The sequence below is a fragment of the Micropterus salmoides genome, unplaced genomic scaffold (genome assembly GCF_014851395.1).
Source record: "Micropterus salmoides isolate LMB-PRFRI ecotype aquatic unplaced genomic scaffold, ASM1485139v1 Ms_hic_scaffold_12, whole genome shotgun sequence".
Lineage (NCBI taxonomy): Eukaryota > Metazoa > Chordata > Actinopteri > Centrarchiformes > Centrarchidae > Micropterus > Micropterus salmoides.
Window position 1 is genome coordinate 15,489,660 of NW_024040263.1, and position 17,225 is coordinate 15,506,884.

At 42.9% G+C, this 17,225-nt stretch overlaps 1 protein-coding gene across 5 annotated transcripts in view; it reads right to left on the bottom strand.

Moving 5' to 3' along the window:
- Nucleotides 1-1,194: 1,194 nt before the first annotated feature.
- The window catches only part of grin2bb (glutamate receptor, ionotropic, N-methyl D-aspartate 2B, genome duplicate b), a 103,178-nt gene continuing 87,147 nt past the window's right edge, over nucleotides 1,195-17,225 (bottom strand). For 3 of the 5 annotated variants that reach the window (XM_038713614.1, XM_038713613.1, XM_038713615.1), the window contains exons 15-17: nucleotides 16,861-17,048; nucleotides 11,040-11,278; nucleotides 1,195-7,947 (exon numbers count right to left, since the gene is read on the bottom strand). In XM_038713614.1, the coding sequence (XP_038569542.1) occupies nucleotides 5,554-7,947; nucleotides 11,040-11,278; nucleotides 16,861-17,048 (2,821 nt within the window). In that variant the 3' untranslated portion in view covers nucleotides 1,195-5,553. The remainder of the gene's footprint in view (nucleotides 7,948-11,039; nucleotides 11,279-16,860; nucleotides 17,049-17,225) is intronic. The other 2 variants (XM_038713616.1, XM_038713617.1) reach the window with 2 other exon arrangements.

Consider the following 17,225-nt stretch of genomic DNA (forward strand, 5'->3'; position numbering starts at 1 on the left):
TTCTGTCTCCCTGTGATTCCCTTGCATGGGTTCAATCCCCCTTTTTTCCCTCCATCATACTGTAATCTGTACATCAACCACCACTCCTCCTCATTATTTCTCTCCCTTTACTTCTCTTCTTCTCTCCTCCCTATGCTGCTATGTGTGGGCGTTAAGCTCAGGCTGTACTTTCCATTTTGGTATTGTATTGTCAATGCATTGTTGCATCCAATCCAGTTAAGATGCTGTGGGGATACTGTATAAATCTCTCTTTCTCTCTCTCTCTCTCTTTCTACACTCCCCTCCCACCACCACCACCACCACACCCGCCTCCTCGTCCTCATCCCTCCCCATCTCTGGAAAAAGAGCCAGTTGCTAGGTAACAGTTAATTGTCAAGAAGTAGTTACATGTGTTGCAATGCATCCGGAGGTTGTTGGGTTGTGTGTAAGGAGCGAACAAGTAAGCAGAATAGACGGCTGAAAGAAAAAATAGTAACAATTTTTTTTTTAAAGAAGCACGAGCTAAAACTGATTAAAAGATTACTTGTACCGCCTCACCTCGTTCTCAGCAGCATCCGGGACTGCAGATGTTAAAATTCTCCCACCGAATCTATACACAAGGCATTGGTACATTTTCAAACCTGCAGGTTTCTTTAAATAACTCCTGTTGCTGGACAAGGCTTTCAGAGTAAAGAGAGAGTCTGAGGAGTGAGGGGGAGTGAGGTTTTTTGGGGGGTGGGGGTGGGGTTGGGGGGCTTTGATCTCTGCTGCTCGGTTCAGTTTGCATCACTTCTTCCTTCCCTCAATACCCCTGCCCAACCCCACCCCCTATCTCGCACCACTTTTTATCCTCAAGCCTATTTATTCATTTTGTCTTTGGTCTACAAAAAACACTTTTCCAGCATGGTGGGTAACATCACTCTCACATGAGGAGAGAGGGGCCTGTTTCTGAGAACATGGAGAGAAGCAAACAAATACATGCGATGAAACAGCAGAAGATGACACTGCGGCCATTAACCAAGATCCACTGATGACCTATGGGACATAATAACATGATCTGTTACAACATGTACTCAGTGCATTTGAATGTCAAATATAAACACGACACAATGAGAGGAGTCCTGCTGTTTGCTGGCAACCTGTGGACACAACAAATTGCTGGGGGGGGGGGGGGGGATAAAAGAACAAGACAAGTCAGTTTTGAGATTTCTTATTTTTTATTAATACTCAACACTTTTATTCCAAAGAGACAGAAGAATAATATTTCTCAGCACTTATTTTCACATTGACTGTGTTTAATCTCATTTTCAATATTACTAAATATTCAATCAAATTTGAAATACTCTCTTCACACAAGTAATTTCTCTCCATACAAAAAATGCGAGGGTGAACTAGATTTTTGTCGTATGTACATTTTTCACAATCTGTACAGCTCAGTGGTGGAGTTGTTCGATCTGCTCTGGCAAAAAACAAAAACAGAAGATTAGCCAAAGAGGAAAAAAAAACGAGACTACCTTGTAAAAAGGCAATAGATAATCGTTTGTGCTTTCTGTGTACCAATGAATGATGGTGCTTTACAATTTTTCCTTTGAGAAAACAACCTTCTTAGCCTTTGAGTCTTTGACTCAATCCAAAAAGAAAATCAAAACACATCAACAAACCTTTACTTATCTGTGTAATAATAAATGATTGCACATATCTTGGCCTGAAGTCGGTACAAAAGCAATTTTGCAAGGGGACCTACGAATCAAAGATTTATCCCAAATAGATCTATTCTCTGCCGTTTGTACAGTTTTTATCAAAAGTCCATGAGCGTGAGGTAAAGTATTTACATACAGTTTTATAATACAAGTACAATAAACAGTTATCTCTCACACACACTCTGTCTCTCTTCCATATGAGCACACACAGAGGTAATTAAGCGTATGTATTCAGGCACATACAATAACAGAAATAATGAAATGTACTGAGATATTTAAAGGAAAAAATAGGAAAAGTAGTTGAGATGAAGGCTTCTTCAGTGACAATGAATGTATTAACCAAGACCTCAACCTTGTTTAAAAGCATTTACACGAACTGTCAAGAAAACTGATCTTTGTTTAACATTAACAATAAAAATTCTTTTCTATTTCTAGTGAAACTTTTAATAAAATTTAGCCATGTTTAATTAAGTAGTTCATAACCTAAATTTAGACTGTTATATTGGTGTCTTCATTTGCACAAACAAGCACGCGCGCACGCACGCACACACACACACACACACACACACACACACACACACACACCTACAGTACTACATGGATCATCAGTACCAATGAAATTGAAAAAATTTCAAATATTGTTCAAAAACACCCATTTTTTTCTGGGCTACAAGTTAAGAATAAAAAACACAAATGAAGAAAAAAACTAAGTGTATACATGCAAGTCCTCACAAACACTAGAGACCCCTAATATCATACATACTGACTTGTCAAGCAAGATTAGGAAAGTCTTCTAAAGTTTTGACTGGGATGTACAACAAAATCAATATTGAACCCATTCAGTCAGATTGTGCTTAGGCAGTAAAATTTGGTTTGGCAAAATGACTAAACATCAGGTTTAAGTGACAACAAATAACTGGAAAAGGAGAATAGTTGTCTTAAATTGTAACTTACAATATTTTAATGGTAGAGATGTTGTAAATTAAACATAACTTCTATGTTTGTCTATGTTTAATGTGTTAGAGCAGCGATGCCCTGTGTGTCTAATGTTGTGGATTTGGGACCTGCCTTTTGATCAAAATAACTACATATCCATCAGTAACAAAGGCAAAGCTTTTTACTAAATGTACCACCTGCTTTAAGGATGCTGTTTATTCCTCTTTTATTATTTTTCTCCTCAGATGTCTGCAGCTGACACATTCCACATAGGACCTTAGACTTAAGGGCAAATTCTTTCCTTCATCAAAATCTCAGCATGTGATAGAGATTATGGTCCGGTGGAGGGAGAAATCAAGGTTACAGTACATACTGAAATAATTTTTTATGTTCTGTTTGGTGAAAGGTGTGAGCTTGAACAACATTATGGGAGAAATGATCACTGAGTGCACAAAGGTATAGACTTATATTAACCTGGTTCTCTTAAAGGAACAGTTTGACATTTTGGGAAATAGAGATAGATGAGAGGATCAATACCACTTTCATACTTGTGTTAAATATGAAGCTACAGCCAGCAGCCTGTTAGCTTAGCTTAGCCTGGAAGAAAAGACTGGAAACAGGAGGAAACAACTACCCTGTCCAAAGGCAACATAATATGCCCACCAGCACCTCCGCAGGTCACTTGTTTGATCTGTCCAAAAAACTGTCGGGCTATTTCTTGACTGGCCACATCATGGTGATGACAATAAAGACATGTAAACATCCCTACAAAATGTAATTTTTACAGTTTTTTTTTGCACAGATTAAACAAACAACATATAACGCTTGACCAGTGAGCTTTAGATGATCTTTGAAAAGTGCCAGGATAGCTGTTTCCCTCTGTTTACAGTCTTTATGCTATGCTTAGCTAACCGACTGGAGCTTCCTAACTACTGTACAGACATGAGAGTGACATCAATCTTCTTATCTAACTCTCGGCAAGGAAGCAAAATGTTTCCCAAAATGTCAAACTATTCCTTTAAAACAGTATTCAGTAGCTGTATAGTGAGTGCAAATATTTTGCACTTTTTACCCCATTTACAAGCTTGAAACACTTGTCTTTATTAGAAAAATAACAAAATGACATGCTAAGAGTAAAGTAAGTTATGAATAATTTTAAGACTAAGTCATGAGATTCTTGGACTGTGTACTAGTGTGGTTGAAATTATGAGCCCGCTGTGGTCCTTTACACCAGCAGAGAGAAAATGTTCAACACTTCCTCCCATCATTCAAATGTGACCATCTAATACAGCAGGCAGGGTTTATAGCCATAATCATGAAATAATTATTGTGCCAGGCTGCTCATCCCAGCAACGGAGGCCTCACAGAGAGTCCATTATGTTCCTGTCCTGAACAGCAAAACTGTCACGGCCAATTGAGTCAGACCCAATGAAACGCAATGAGAGCAACAAGCGGACATTGGATGTCATTCAGTGTATTTAATGGATAGTTGGTTCCTGGGTCATCTGTTATGCAAAAAATGAACAGTGGGGTTTGAGGAGATGTGGAGTGATAAAGCTTACTGAGCTTATTAGAACAATTTAAAGAAATTGACATGTAGTTAGATTAATTGTGTAGTTAACAGTACAAGGAGAAGCTTCCATATTTTATTTCTAAATCATATTTCTTCACATACAGCGGGACGGCTGTGTTGTAGGTTGTACCTGACTTTTGGGGGGAATAGGAATGTTTATTTATCATGGCACTGTGGTTTTAACCCTTGTGATCCTGCCATTGGCTGCTTTTATTGTTTGGGATCTATGTAGGAATTTAAGCTTCCTCTAATGCAGAGATTTCTATGTTTTACTTTGTATTATTACATCTGTTAAATGCCTAAAAGTTTGTTATGCTCATTACACTCTACCTTCATACCAGATGTTTTAAGGTATATTATCACTCTCAAATCAATTGGCTAATTGATTTCAGGTGGAACAGATTCAACAGATTTTATGTGTGGAAAATCAATAATAATCCTTTAAGGCACATCCAGCTCAAAATGTGAGACCCATTTGGTACTGCCGAGAAGAAAAACTAGCGTAAATGGCAAATCAGTATGATGATGTTGCTTCTGCAGCTGAAAAAAAATACCTTCTTTGCAAATGTATTAAGTACATAGAATGTACTCAGCAAGTCATGCCTTTCACATACACTTCACGGCACTCAAAAGTAAGAAAAGTATCAAAAATCAAACATGAAGAATTAATAGCAAAGAAGAGTCCAAATTACAGGAACCCCCCCCCCCAAAAAAACTGGTCTACCAGTATCCTGTAATATTGGTAAGCTAAGAAAGAATTAACATCATACAAATATGTAACATGAACTATTTAAATAAATGTAATTGAAAAACAATCCAAATCGATCATCATTAAACACCGGAATAATATTCAATAATATTATCAACATTATCAATACAATTATTATTAGTTTACCCTGTTACTTCAACAGAAGTGTTGATTTCTCATTCATGATTGTATTTCTGTTGCTAAACAAAATGTTTTGGTGTTAAAGAACTGCAGGAGGAAGGGAAAGACAATAAGCATGTGAAGAGAGCAGAGACTGGAGATTTTATTTCACTTTTCCCCCCTCCTTCCCTCCATCCCTATCTTTCTCTGAGCGTCGGAGCAGCACCAGAATCCTCTCTTCTCATTAAAAACTTGTCTCCCGCCGGACTTCACCACAGCTTAGCCTGCAGTGGCCTCTGTGCATCGTCCAAATTCTTTCCATTTAGTGGAGTGAGAACAACACACAGAATCGTGTCTCCTCATTTTCTTCCACAGAGAGGTCATCAGCCTGTGCTGTTTCTCTCTTTTTTCCTCTGTATGTTATCTCTCTGTCCCTCTCTTTTCTTCACCCACTTCATCTTCTCTCTCTCTCTCTCTTCCTTCCTCCATCTTTACCCTCAGACATCTGACTCAATGCTGGAGAGCTTTTCATAAACGTGCCCATTGCTGGCACCGTTGAAGGGTCTCTGTCCCTGCCCCAAACCTAACGTGTCCCTGCCCACAGGCAGTAGCTTGCTGGCCCCGTGGTGGTTCCCCATGGGCCCTCCCACCCCGCCCACACACAGATCTTTGGGGAAACGGGGGGCCACATTGGACATCACCCCAGCTGTGGCGGATGCAGGTAAATAGGAAGTCACTCCAATGGAGCCGCGGAAGTCCCCTCCTCCTCGACTGTTGTTGAGAAGTTGCTGCTGCTGCTGCTGTTGCTGCGTCTGTGGCTTTTTGATGTAGTACGGTTTGGCACCGTGTAATAGACACTGGTCGTCGTCGAAGGTTGGGATGAAGGGGTTCTGGTTCACCTTATCTGGGTAGAGAGATTTAGACAAGGAGTAAGTCCCGGCCCCTCTGCCACCACCACCACCACCACCACCACAGCCCCCACCTCCCATCATAGCTCTATCTCTGTCCCTCAGGTCTCTCTCCCCCACAGACCGCTGATGCAACCCACCTTCACCTCCACGGAACAAAGTGAAGGAGGAACCACCTTTTGCCCTATCCCCGCCTATTCCACCGAACATGGAAGACTCTCTTTCACCTGCATACCTCTCAAACATGTGAGCGTAAGGGCTGGGGCCCTCCATGAAGCGGTCTTTGTCTTTCAAGCTCACACTTCGGGGCTGGGGAAACTGCCCCCCAACACCCCCGCCAACCCCTCCCATGCGGCCTGCCCCCTCCCTCTGCAGGTCCACAAATGTGTCATAGGAGTGTTGCCTCCGTAACACCCTCCCACCTGGCCCTAGCTTCCTGCGCTGTGCCTGAGTTTGTGTTTGGTTGGGTCCTATGCTACTCTTCCCTCCAGCGAACACCATGTTATTATCCTCGCTGATGTTGTAAAGGTTGCTTGGCTGGATCTTACAGGAGTCACAGCGTTTGCAGCTAGCGGAGCTGGGGCGACTGCTGCTACCCCCAAGTCCGCTAGTTGGGCACGTGCCGCCACCACCGTGGTGACACACACTGTGACAGTTACGACACTCCCAGTCACCCCCTGCTATGCCCCCTCCTCCTATCCCAGAAACCCCCTTCTCCCAGCAGGTGTGGGCCTGCTGCCCTGCCGACACTGAGCCAAGCCCACCTTTACACTCCAGTGTCTTGCCTTTACCTTTGAGGAAGTCTTCTACAGGTACTAAGCTTTTACAGATACCACCACCGCTACCACCGCCCACACCACTTCCTCCACTTCCACCCTCTTGCTCCCACTTGGCCTTGCCCTCCTTGGAGCGGAACTGGTCCGCATAGAAATCCCTCAGGTTCTCTTTGTCTTTGCGGAACAAGTAAGGTGAAGAATTACCCCCTCCTCCTCCCCTCTTCCGCTCCAGGGGAGGTGAGACCGTGCGGTGTGCCTGAGGCCCGTGGGGGAAGTGGTGGTGGACGGTGTGGTGGTGGGCTCTCCTCCTCAAGCCGCTCAGCTCTATCTCGTCCTGCTCCCGTCTGCACTTGGCCGAGGCTGGCCTCTTTTTCAGGCTGTCCCTGTACTGCTTACGCCGCTTGTTGTTGCCCTCCAGGTTGCCATAGGTGACAGTGTGCGTGGAGATATCCGAAACATCAGAGCGAATGTTCCCATCATCACCCCCCGAGCCTCCCCCACCCCCACCACAGTACCTGTCGTGACCCCCGATGAACCCCGTGCTGGAGGCGCCTCCTTTGAAAGAAAACCTCCCGTACACATTGCTTCCCTTGAACCCACCCTGGTTGGAATCCGCAGGGGTGTGGCCGGCGATCAGGTCAAATTTATTGGTATTCCTGTGAGTCATGGAGGGGCGGGGCTGGGTGGTAAAGATGGGCGCTACCCCTCCCCCTAAACTGTCGCAATCGAACATGCCCCCCTCCAACGAGCTAGCACTGCCTAAGCTACGCGGCCTATTAGGCGGGGGGCCGGACATACCCAGAGCCGAGGCCGGGTGGTGGTGCAGGTAATGGTCCTGGTACAGGTTGCTGTCCTTCAGGGGCAAGTTGCCAAAAGTCCTCTCCACCTCGCTTATGTAGTCACTGAACATGTTGTCCTCTGGTAGGTAGGGTGGCGCTGGCTTGCAGTCTACAGGGTGACCCACCAAGCTGCGCCGATGCTCCTGGATATCATAGATAGCCGAGTCGCGACCGCTGTGGCTATACTCCAGAGCGGCATGCGGAGAGCCGTTAATGCCAGGGACGGCGGTCATATCCTTGGCAGTGCGGAGCAACCGCAGGATGTTGGAGTGGGTGTTGTTCATGTTCTTCTTCATGGTGGCCGAGGGTGAGTCTATGGTTGACTTGTTTTCCTCGATTTGTACCCCATGGATGCAGCTGTAGATACCCTGGAGTGTGAAAATTAGAAGAAAAGGGAGGTAGAGAGAGAAAGAGAGGGTGAGACAGGCCATGGGAGGAAGAAAGAATACGAGTGAGAGTGGTAAGGTATGAAGCCCAGGTGAGAAGAAAACAACAGTAAAATGTATGGCAGCAGTAAGGAATCAAGAAACAAAGGGAATTTAATGTTAGAGAGAAGAAGCCAAACACCAGACACATAGACAGAAAGACAGACAGAGAGAGCGAGGCGAACAGAGACAGACAGAGGCAGAGAGAGGTTAATGCATTGCCATGTTCTCTCTGACCACCCTCTTGTTTACACGCTATTAAACAGTAATAGGGGCTGAGTTCATAAATTACTTTTCTCAGGGGAACAGCATGGACCCTCATAGCTGCTGCTCAGCACTCCACCTCAGATAAAGAGAACTGAGGGAGAGGGGAATGAGCCGATCAAAGCCTTGACACAAGGGTGCAGTAAGCTCATGGTTGTGACCACCAATCAATAGGTTTAATCAATGTAATTTAAATTCAGCTGACACTGGTGCCGCTGGCTTTCTACCAGGATTGTTTTATTCTTTTTCCTTTTGTGAAAAAAACTTTTTCAAGGAAATGAATCACTTTGTAAAAGTTTGCTTGACTTTCTGTCAATATCAGAGACACGTGAATTAACAATCATCTATTCAAAATGTCATTATCCATCAGCATGTGTTTGTTTAGGTTGGTTGGTAAGAGCAGGATTTTCAAGAGAGGGGAAAGACTTTGCGAGTGAAGTCAAGCAAGCGTGTTCAAATGGGCGCTGAGGGAATCAGTGTTCGAGGCGACAGCCAAATCCGAAAGGTCGAGGACGCACTACCCACCAGCCAGCGTGCGGGCCAGCATTCCTCAAAGGCGTCAACTTGTCAGAAACAGTCTCTGTCTGTCTCTTAGTCACTTTCCCCGTCGCCGAGCTACATTCATGAATCTGAATCGTCACCCCTCTTTTCTTTTATGCCTCCATTCTCTCTTTGTGTCTGTTTTATCTCCGTTTCCGGGTGCTCAAGTGAGCGGCAGACGCTCCAATGGGAATGTCTGTTTTTATCTCTCTACATCTATTGCTACTACAGCTGCTGTGAAAGGTAATGGAACAGAGGTTACTTGCACACTGCTGTGTCGCTGTGCCTTTGTCCTGCTACCAGTTTTATTCTTTCTCATGACTCTCACTAACTGATCTCTTTTTCTTCCTCTGTATTTTATTAGCCCTTTGTAGTCTCATCACTTGTCCATCCTTACAATTTCTATACACAATATATGAACTGCAATTGTCTTGAATGCTGCACATCTTTTCTTCTTTTATCTTTTCTTTGTCACACCACAACTTGAGTTCTAAACCAGGCATGGAAAGGTATAAAATAGATCTGGCTTTAGAACCACTCTTGAAATGTGTATGCTCTTAAAATGAATGTTGCAACAAGTTAAATCAGTCTCAAGCATGTTAGAGCTCAGAGTGAATCTTAAAGCTACCATGCAATGTTTTGCATAAAAATATTAGTTTCCTCAAACTGCAAAGACAGAGGGAGTGTGTGTAGCTGAAGTGCTCAAGGCCAGACCTGTTTTACATTCTGTCAGGTTAGTATGAGTTAGTGTCAACCAAATGACACTGCAATTAGAAACACCTCCAGCCCTACCACCAAACACATAAACACTGGTGTCCTGTTCTCAGACAAATAATAATAGAGACAATTTGCATGCAATGACAACCCCCACCCCACTCTTAAAAGGTAACATTATGCAAATGACTTACACCTCAAGTGATTATTTATATGGACCTAAATAGCCTGCATCAATAACACTGTGACACCTTGTTATGTGACCCATTTGAACAGAGTCATAATCACGCTGAGATGAGCTCTATGAAATCCACACAAACACACCTTCAGGTCACCAGCTGAGAATGTGCGGCATAGTAAGTAGCTTTTATTTCAGCAACGTGAAGTTTACAAACAGTGGACTGTGGGCGTTTTTAACCCTGTCAGGGACTGAGGCTTAAGTGATGCGTGCATGCTGATGCTGCTTGGTGTCGTTGTCCACCAACATATTGATAGCGATGGTCATCACAAGCAATAAAACTTGTCAGTCCAGGCAACATGTGCACATCAGAGTTTGGTTGTTTTTCTGCTGTCCTTAATGGGTGAAGAGGCTGATGCAATGCTTAAGTAGACTATTCACATTCTAGGTGTTCACTCTTGGCCTTGATGAAGTCAGAAAAGTTAGTGACATAGTTTTGACTTGAGTAAAATTCTGAGTTGAAGTTGCCTTTAACCGAATGTCCCCCCCCACCACCACCACCACCACACACACTACTACGTCCGACAATTTTTGTAACTTTCCAAAATTGACAAGGCGACAATCACGTCCACTAACGTGCTGTGATTAGCCACAGCCTCCACGCCCTAAAGGTGTGTGGAGGTGACAAAGTTAGGACAACAGGGTTAGGCTTCTCTCTCAAGCTCTTTTTTTCATTTTTAGCCTAATTAGTTTTGTGTGTAAAAATGAGTGCAACACAAAGAATGCCTTTGAGAGATGATTATTGCATCTTGCCCCTCTCTGTCACAGCAGGTGATCCAACCCACCCTCGAGTGCGGCCGTTCACAACAGCTATAAGCACTTTAGCCTTCAGACGTGGTTCTTTTGAGCATACCTACACCTTAACTTTTAGTAAACGTCTGTTGTCTGTTGTACGCCAGTAGATGCAGTCAGTTACACCTCATAGATTTCACTGGTTAGCCGTTTAACTGTTCTGTAAAGAGCTTATCATATTTAACACCTTTTTCTAATACTTTTTTTGCAATCATCAGTGCAATTATTCCCAACAAACATTTCTTAATTTTCAAATAGTGTAGATTTTGTTTTTCCCCGTATAGCACAGGATGCTCTTGAGTTGTGTTTTGTTGTTTAACAACTGCCTGGGTTAGAAAAGCCACAGGTAAGTTAGGTGAGTCATCATATCCAGCTGACTGACTCGATACACCTCAACCACAGCCAGTGGTTTTAAAACAACCTCTCCTGTGATCTTTCTGTCAGGAGGACAAAGGTCAGACCTAAAATAAAACACGTGCTCACTCACTCTGCTAATGGAGAAGGTGAACCCAGGCTGTCCGGAGCACACGCCCATGAAGCAGAAGCGCAGCTGCCAGTAGAACAAATGTTCACAGATGAATGTGAGTAATGACAGAATCATGGCAGCCCCGAGCATGTAGAAGACCCCCGCCATGTTGTCCACATCCAGCTGACTGCTCATCACCTCGTTCTTCTCATTGTGGCAGATGCCCGTCAGCCACAGGGCCTCAAACTCCTCCATGTCACCTGGAGGACAGGAGAGACACACATATACAGGTTACTGTACCGATGTGTTGCTGTTACAGTTTGTGTTCCTGTTTGTGTGACCTATGCACTTGGATGAGTTTGCCCATATGTGTCTGACCATGTTGGTGTGAGTACAAAAGCAAGCCAAAAACAGCTCAGGTCTCATGTACGTGCAATGAACGTCAAGTTGCATTATTCTGACTGAACGTCCCCACAAGGATCTTCCTCATTAAGGATTGTTTATGCAAGGCTATCCCTTCCTTGTTGTGGGAAAAACCTGCCTGCTGGGACTTTAAAGTCCTCAGGGAGGAAGTGTTAGTGGTCATGTGATGAACGTTTCCGCCTTAAAATGTGTCCCCCTTAGTTCCACATCTCTGGGGGGACTGCTAAGGGGGGAGGACACGTCCAGAGAGATTTGTTTGATCTGCACCGATAGTCTGTTTTTTGTGTGTGTGATGAAGGGGGTTTATATTTTCCCACTGCTTGCATAACAGTGTTTTGTGTATAGATTTTGTTTATTCAGATGAGTGTGTGCGTTTGTGTCAGCTGTTAACTAGGTTTAACTATGACTTACCGAAATGAACCTCAGTGAAAAGAAAGTGCACTATTAGGTGGCAGTCTTACGGTGATTGGTCATCAGTTGTTATCATGCTGATGTGCACCTTACAAAAAAAGTTTGAGGCGTCTGGCTGTCAATTATTTTGTTCATGAAAAAATTTGTTCAACGTTTGAGTTTGATGAGAAGATAAGTTACCACTCTCATGTCTGTGCTTTAACTACAGGGATGGAGCCATGAGACAGTTAGCTTAGTTCAGGTTGCCAGATCCAATTGGTGAGCACAGCTTTTAGTATAGGTCTCTGTACAATGGTACCAAGCCTGGCAACTTCAGTTTGACGACTCAAGGGAGTCAGGTTGTTGTACAGGTTGTGAACAGATTAAAGAAATGGTATACAATGGGTTAATTAAGTAGCTTTAGAGGTGCTGGTAGGTGTAGTTTTAAACTATGGGCAGAGCCGGGGTACTATTTCCCCTTGCTTCCATTCTTTATGCTAAGCTAGCTCAGATAATTGCCTCCAGATCCGTAATTAACTCACAGGCGTGAGAGTGGTATCAATTTTCTCATCTAATTCTCGGAAAGACAGTGAATATGTATTCTCTTCAAAATGTCAAACTTCAATAAGAAAGTGTAAAGAGTTAGTGATAACTGCATTTCAAAGGACAGAAATGAAAGTACCTATCTCACTAGGAGCACCTTTGTTTTTTCTAGTATGACAAGTCAAAATGGCTACTGTGAAAAAGGCCTATTTGATTTGTAATGTCTTCGAAAAAAACGCCCCAGCAATACTTGCAGATTTTGAAAAAAACAACAAACAAACCAAGAAACAAACAATTCCTAGGGATGACCAGCAATGGGAACTTCAAATTGGTGTCCTTTTTGAACCAGTTCCAGTGTCAGCATTTACTCTGACACTATTGATCGTTCTGATCAGATTTTGAAGAAAATAAGGCAGGATAGACACTCTATCCTTGTAAATCTGTATGTACTTGTTTTCGACCCAACAAAATGAATCAAATCCAATCACTGGAACTGGATCAATAAGCAGAATCTATAATGTAATTTAAATCTATATTATATATATATCATTCTCTGCTTTCTAATCCTCCCTCCATTCTTACACATCATCTTTCCCATCCCCCACCCCCCCTCCTGATCCTGGATCTGTTCAGATATAGTGGTCCTCTCCCACGGCACATATGACACATGTTCATATCTTGACTGTTAACAGGACGGGACAGATATGACCATACAACAATGAGTCTGATCTCCTAACCTGGACAAACCTTTGTGTGCTGACAGCCAAACAGTCTACATGAAGTAATGAGAGGTAATGTCTGCTGTGTTGGCCTCATGTATGCAGCTGACAGAACAATAAGACTTTACTCCCATTAATAAAATTTATGCAGACATGTCTGATCTTTGGGGAACACACACTCAAGCATGCACACAGTCACATGTCACAAACACACCCCATGTACACAAACACACACACATCTTGCATACACACACGTATGCAAGATGTGTACAAGATATATATACATATATGCAGACACTGCCACTTCAGTGTACATCACTCAGCAGTGTATGTCGAGGTCTGAATCCATTTGGCTCCTAAAGATCTGATCCAAGGTGAATGTTCTCTCTGCAGTGACCCATCACACACACAAGAACGGAAAGTGATCGCATGTCGAAGGCATGTGTCAGCGTGCTGTATATCATCTGGCAGGTGGTGGTGAGCCGTATGGAGCACATACTGTCTCTGGAGGTGGAGTGCTGCTGTAGGTGTATTCTCCAAAGGCAATGATTCATATCAGGGACAATCATTTCTTTTACATGCTTACAGATTTTCCCGAGATGCAAAATGTAAAAAGTGCTAAGGAAACCAAGGCCGGTGTTACATAAAATCTTTTATTCCACATCCCTGTTCCCCATAGAACTTCATTCCTTCTCTGTGTGCAGGACCTCTTCACCTGTCATAAATGAAGGAAGTACAGAATACACTGAAATAGATAATACAATAAGAGTAATGCTTTGACAGTTTGAATACATTTATTACATTTCTGACAGCAAACATAAAAACGATCTTACTTGTCAGTCAACAACAAATATGCTTTACAATGCTCATCCGTCCATTTTCTGTCACTTTCTAACAACTGTTAAACGGCCACTGTGGCAACTGGGCAAGCAGAGACGTAGTTTTCCCACCAAAGTCTTGTAGCTCTTCTTAGAGGGTGCCACTGTGAAGACTGAGGTGTGCGGATAGTGCTGCAACAACCGATTAGTTTAATTATTGACTAATCTTCTGATTATTTTCTTAATGAATTGATTCATTATAGGGGCCATAGAATGTGAAAATAGAAAAATGTCCGGAGTTGGTATTTTCTCCCTGTGCCTGTGCGGGTTTCCTCCGGGTGCTCCGGTTCCCTCCCATAATACAAAAAAACGTCTTGTTAATTGGTGACTCTAAATTGCCCGTAGGTCTGTCTATATGTGTCAGCCCTGTGATTGACTGCTGACCTGTCCATGGTGAACCCCACCTCTCACCAAATGTCAGCTGGTATCGGCTCCAGTCCCCCGATCTTCTAAAAGATAAGTGGGTATAGCTAAAGGATGGATGGATGGACAGTTACTGTGACTGTTACTAACCTTTCTCTCTAGACCAAGTCTGATCCAATGTGAATTTTTATTTCTACTATATTTGTTTTATTTTTATTATATTTCTGTACTACAGTAAGCCTATAATAAAAGAAGCCACATTTGAATATTTTAAGCTTGAAGGTTCCTTCTTGACCTTGGAAATAGACGTTTGACTAAATAATTCTCATCTCAAGGTCCATTTACTTTTTCTGAAGCTTTCAAACACATCTTGTGGCTTTCGTCCAATGTCTGCTCAGTTGTTTTGACAACAGTTCAGTTATTTAAATAGAATACCAAAGCACGCACATCCAAACGCAATGAATACTAGGTACTGGACCAAAGAAAAATAGAGTCGGCACACTAGAAAATGCTCCTATGAACATTTATTAGCATACCGTCACACGGTGGTATATTAATGCATGTTCATGCGCGCGTCATCTAGTGAACAGTCCAGTTATTATCATGTGACCTCAGTGTGTAATTCTAATCACGTGATAACAGGTATCAAATGAAAAAGCTTTTTTAATAAGAATTCTGATTTGTTTAATAGCAGAAATTAAAACTTTAAGAAAATAAAACCTATGTCACAGATGGTTTCCTGTAATATTTTGTAAACTTTAACATCATATTGCACGGCGTTTAAAGAGGCTCACTTCATCTCCAGGACATCAAACTACTAAGTTCAGTTTCACATGTCTGTACTTGAGGGTCTACTGTCTCATTATCTGTGTCTCATCATCTGCGTCTCATTATCTGTCCAGACTGATGGGAAATGGCCCTCTAGTGTGTATGTACCTCTGTGTCATTTTATGCCACAACCGGCTCCCCTTAGCAGAGGTGCCAAATGGGCATCCTAACCATGTACTCAAACCACCTCAACTGGCTCAGTCCTCTCATCATGACGGAGCAGCAGCTCGATACAGAGGCCCTCATGGATCACTGACCTCGTCATTCTCTCAGAGTGATGCCAGACACCCTGCTGGCTTCTCTCGGTCACTACCCAAAACACACAACAACAGCTGGGGCTCAAACCCGACCTACAAATTGAGAGCATTGCTGTGCTTTCTCCTTGCTGTACACTAACTGGACCCAGGATTCAACCTCTTCACTATATAAATATTCACATGATATGGTGGAGGTGTAATCAGAGATATACTGCCACTGCAGTGTTGAATTGATAAGCTGATGTCACAGTGCTACGGTGATATTTTCTATAAAGACATGCGCTGCTTATAAACACTCACAGTTGCCTACTCCTGCACATCACTTATCAGCCAGTGGAGTTGGTAAAGGGTTTAAATTATTTATGCACTTTTAAAACTCCTAGCCTGAGCTTCTTCTAAGTTGGCTTACTAGCTATCAGACAAGTATCCACTAGTCTAGTCAGGAGAGGGATTTTACATTTAACATGTCAAACTGGTATAGTAATGTGTGGACCAACTGTGAAATCGACTGTGAACATATGGTTCATATCAGAAAGCTCTCAAATGTTGTCCTTGTTAAGATGCTAAAGTGTCGAGGTTTCCCTGTTTAAAGAATGAGTCCACCTCCCCCTGTCTGCCAGCCTGTGGGCCCGGTTCTTATAATCCACGAAGACACTGTAGAAAAATGTCAATCACAACAGTCCGACAATACCCAGTGGCTTCAGCATTTCAAGACTGATGTCGTCCACAGAGCTCCTTCTGCCTATCTTCAGTTAAGGTCAGAATTTCCTGTTCTTGCCAAAACTGCTGCCAGAGCCTCCCGAGTTACCAAATAAACAAACTCCTTCCACACTCAAACTTTCCCATCTACACTGTTGATTAAGGATTGAACTGTGCCAACCTGAGTCAGGAGGCCTCATCCTGCAGCTCCACAGCCTCATTGACTGCTGGGATTTACCAGCAGGCACTTGGGTTGTCACCGTAACAAGCACCGACCACCCTCTGAGTCACAGCTCCTTCACAGTTACTTCAATGACTCTGCGCCCCCAACCTTACTGCACTGATGAGAGTGTAACCTGAATGATCATTGTGCTTTTCTTGAAACTGTGATTCAACACTGAAAGTGAATTATTGTTTATGCTGAATGAAATGAATTACGGCTACAATCTCTTACAAATAGTGGATCTATTTGGTTGTACTGTAAACATTACACCTTCTAGATGGTTAAATAATGTCTATCTATGGGATATTCACTTTAAGGATAGGACACAAACCATTATCTCAAAAAAAAAGTATGAATATGATAGTAAAGTGGCAATCAACAACAGCAACTATGAAACCTTCGATTGTTAGTGTATATCAAAATCAAAGCAAACTAGACATTTCATTATTATTGCTTTGGCTCTAGGATATTTATACGGCTTCTTCATTCAAATAAAATAATTGTAATTTTAGTCCTTACCGTCTCCAAACAGCATGAGGATGGCCAGATCCACAGCTCGTTTCCAGCCCGAGTCTTTCTGGATGGCGATGCCGTAACCGGTGGAGGCGAACACCTTGCCGCTTCCGATGGTGACCAGCTTACAGCCCTCGTCTCTGCCGGCCATATAGTTCAGCACTGCAGCGTCGTAGATGAAGGCATCCAGTTTGCTGAAGAGCATACATGCGTGAGAAGAACCCGATTTACATTGTGTTATGGAGCCTCTTGTACCTTCAATCATCATAGTGACAGTGAATGAATGTGCCCAAAATCACTCCATTGTTCACTAATTCACCATTCCCACTGGATAGTTTATAATAAGATTGAGAGTTTAGGATATTTATGGC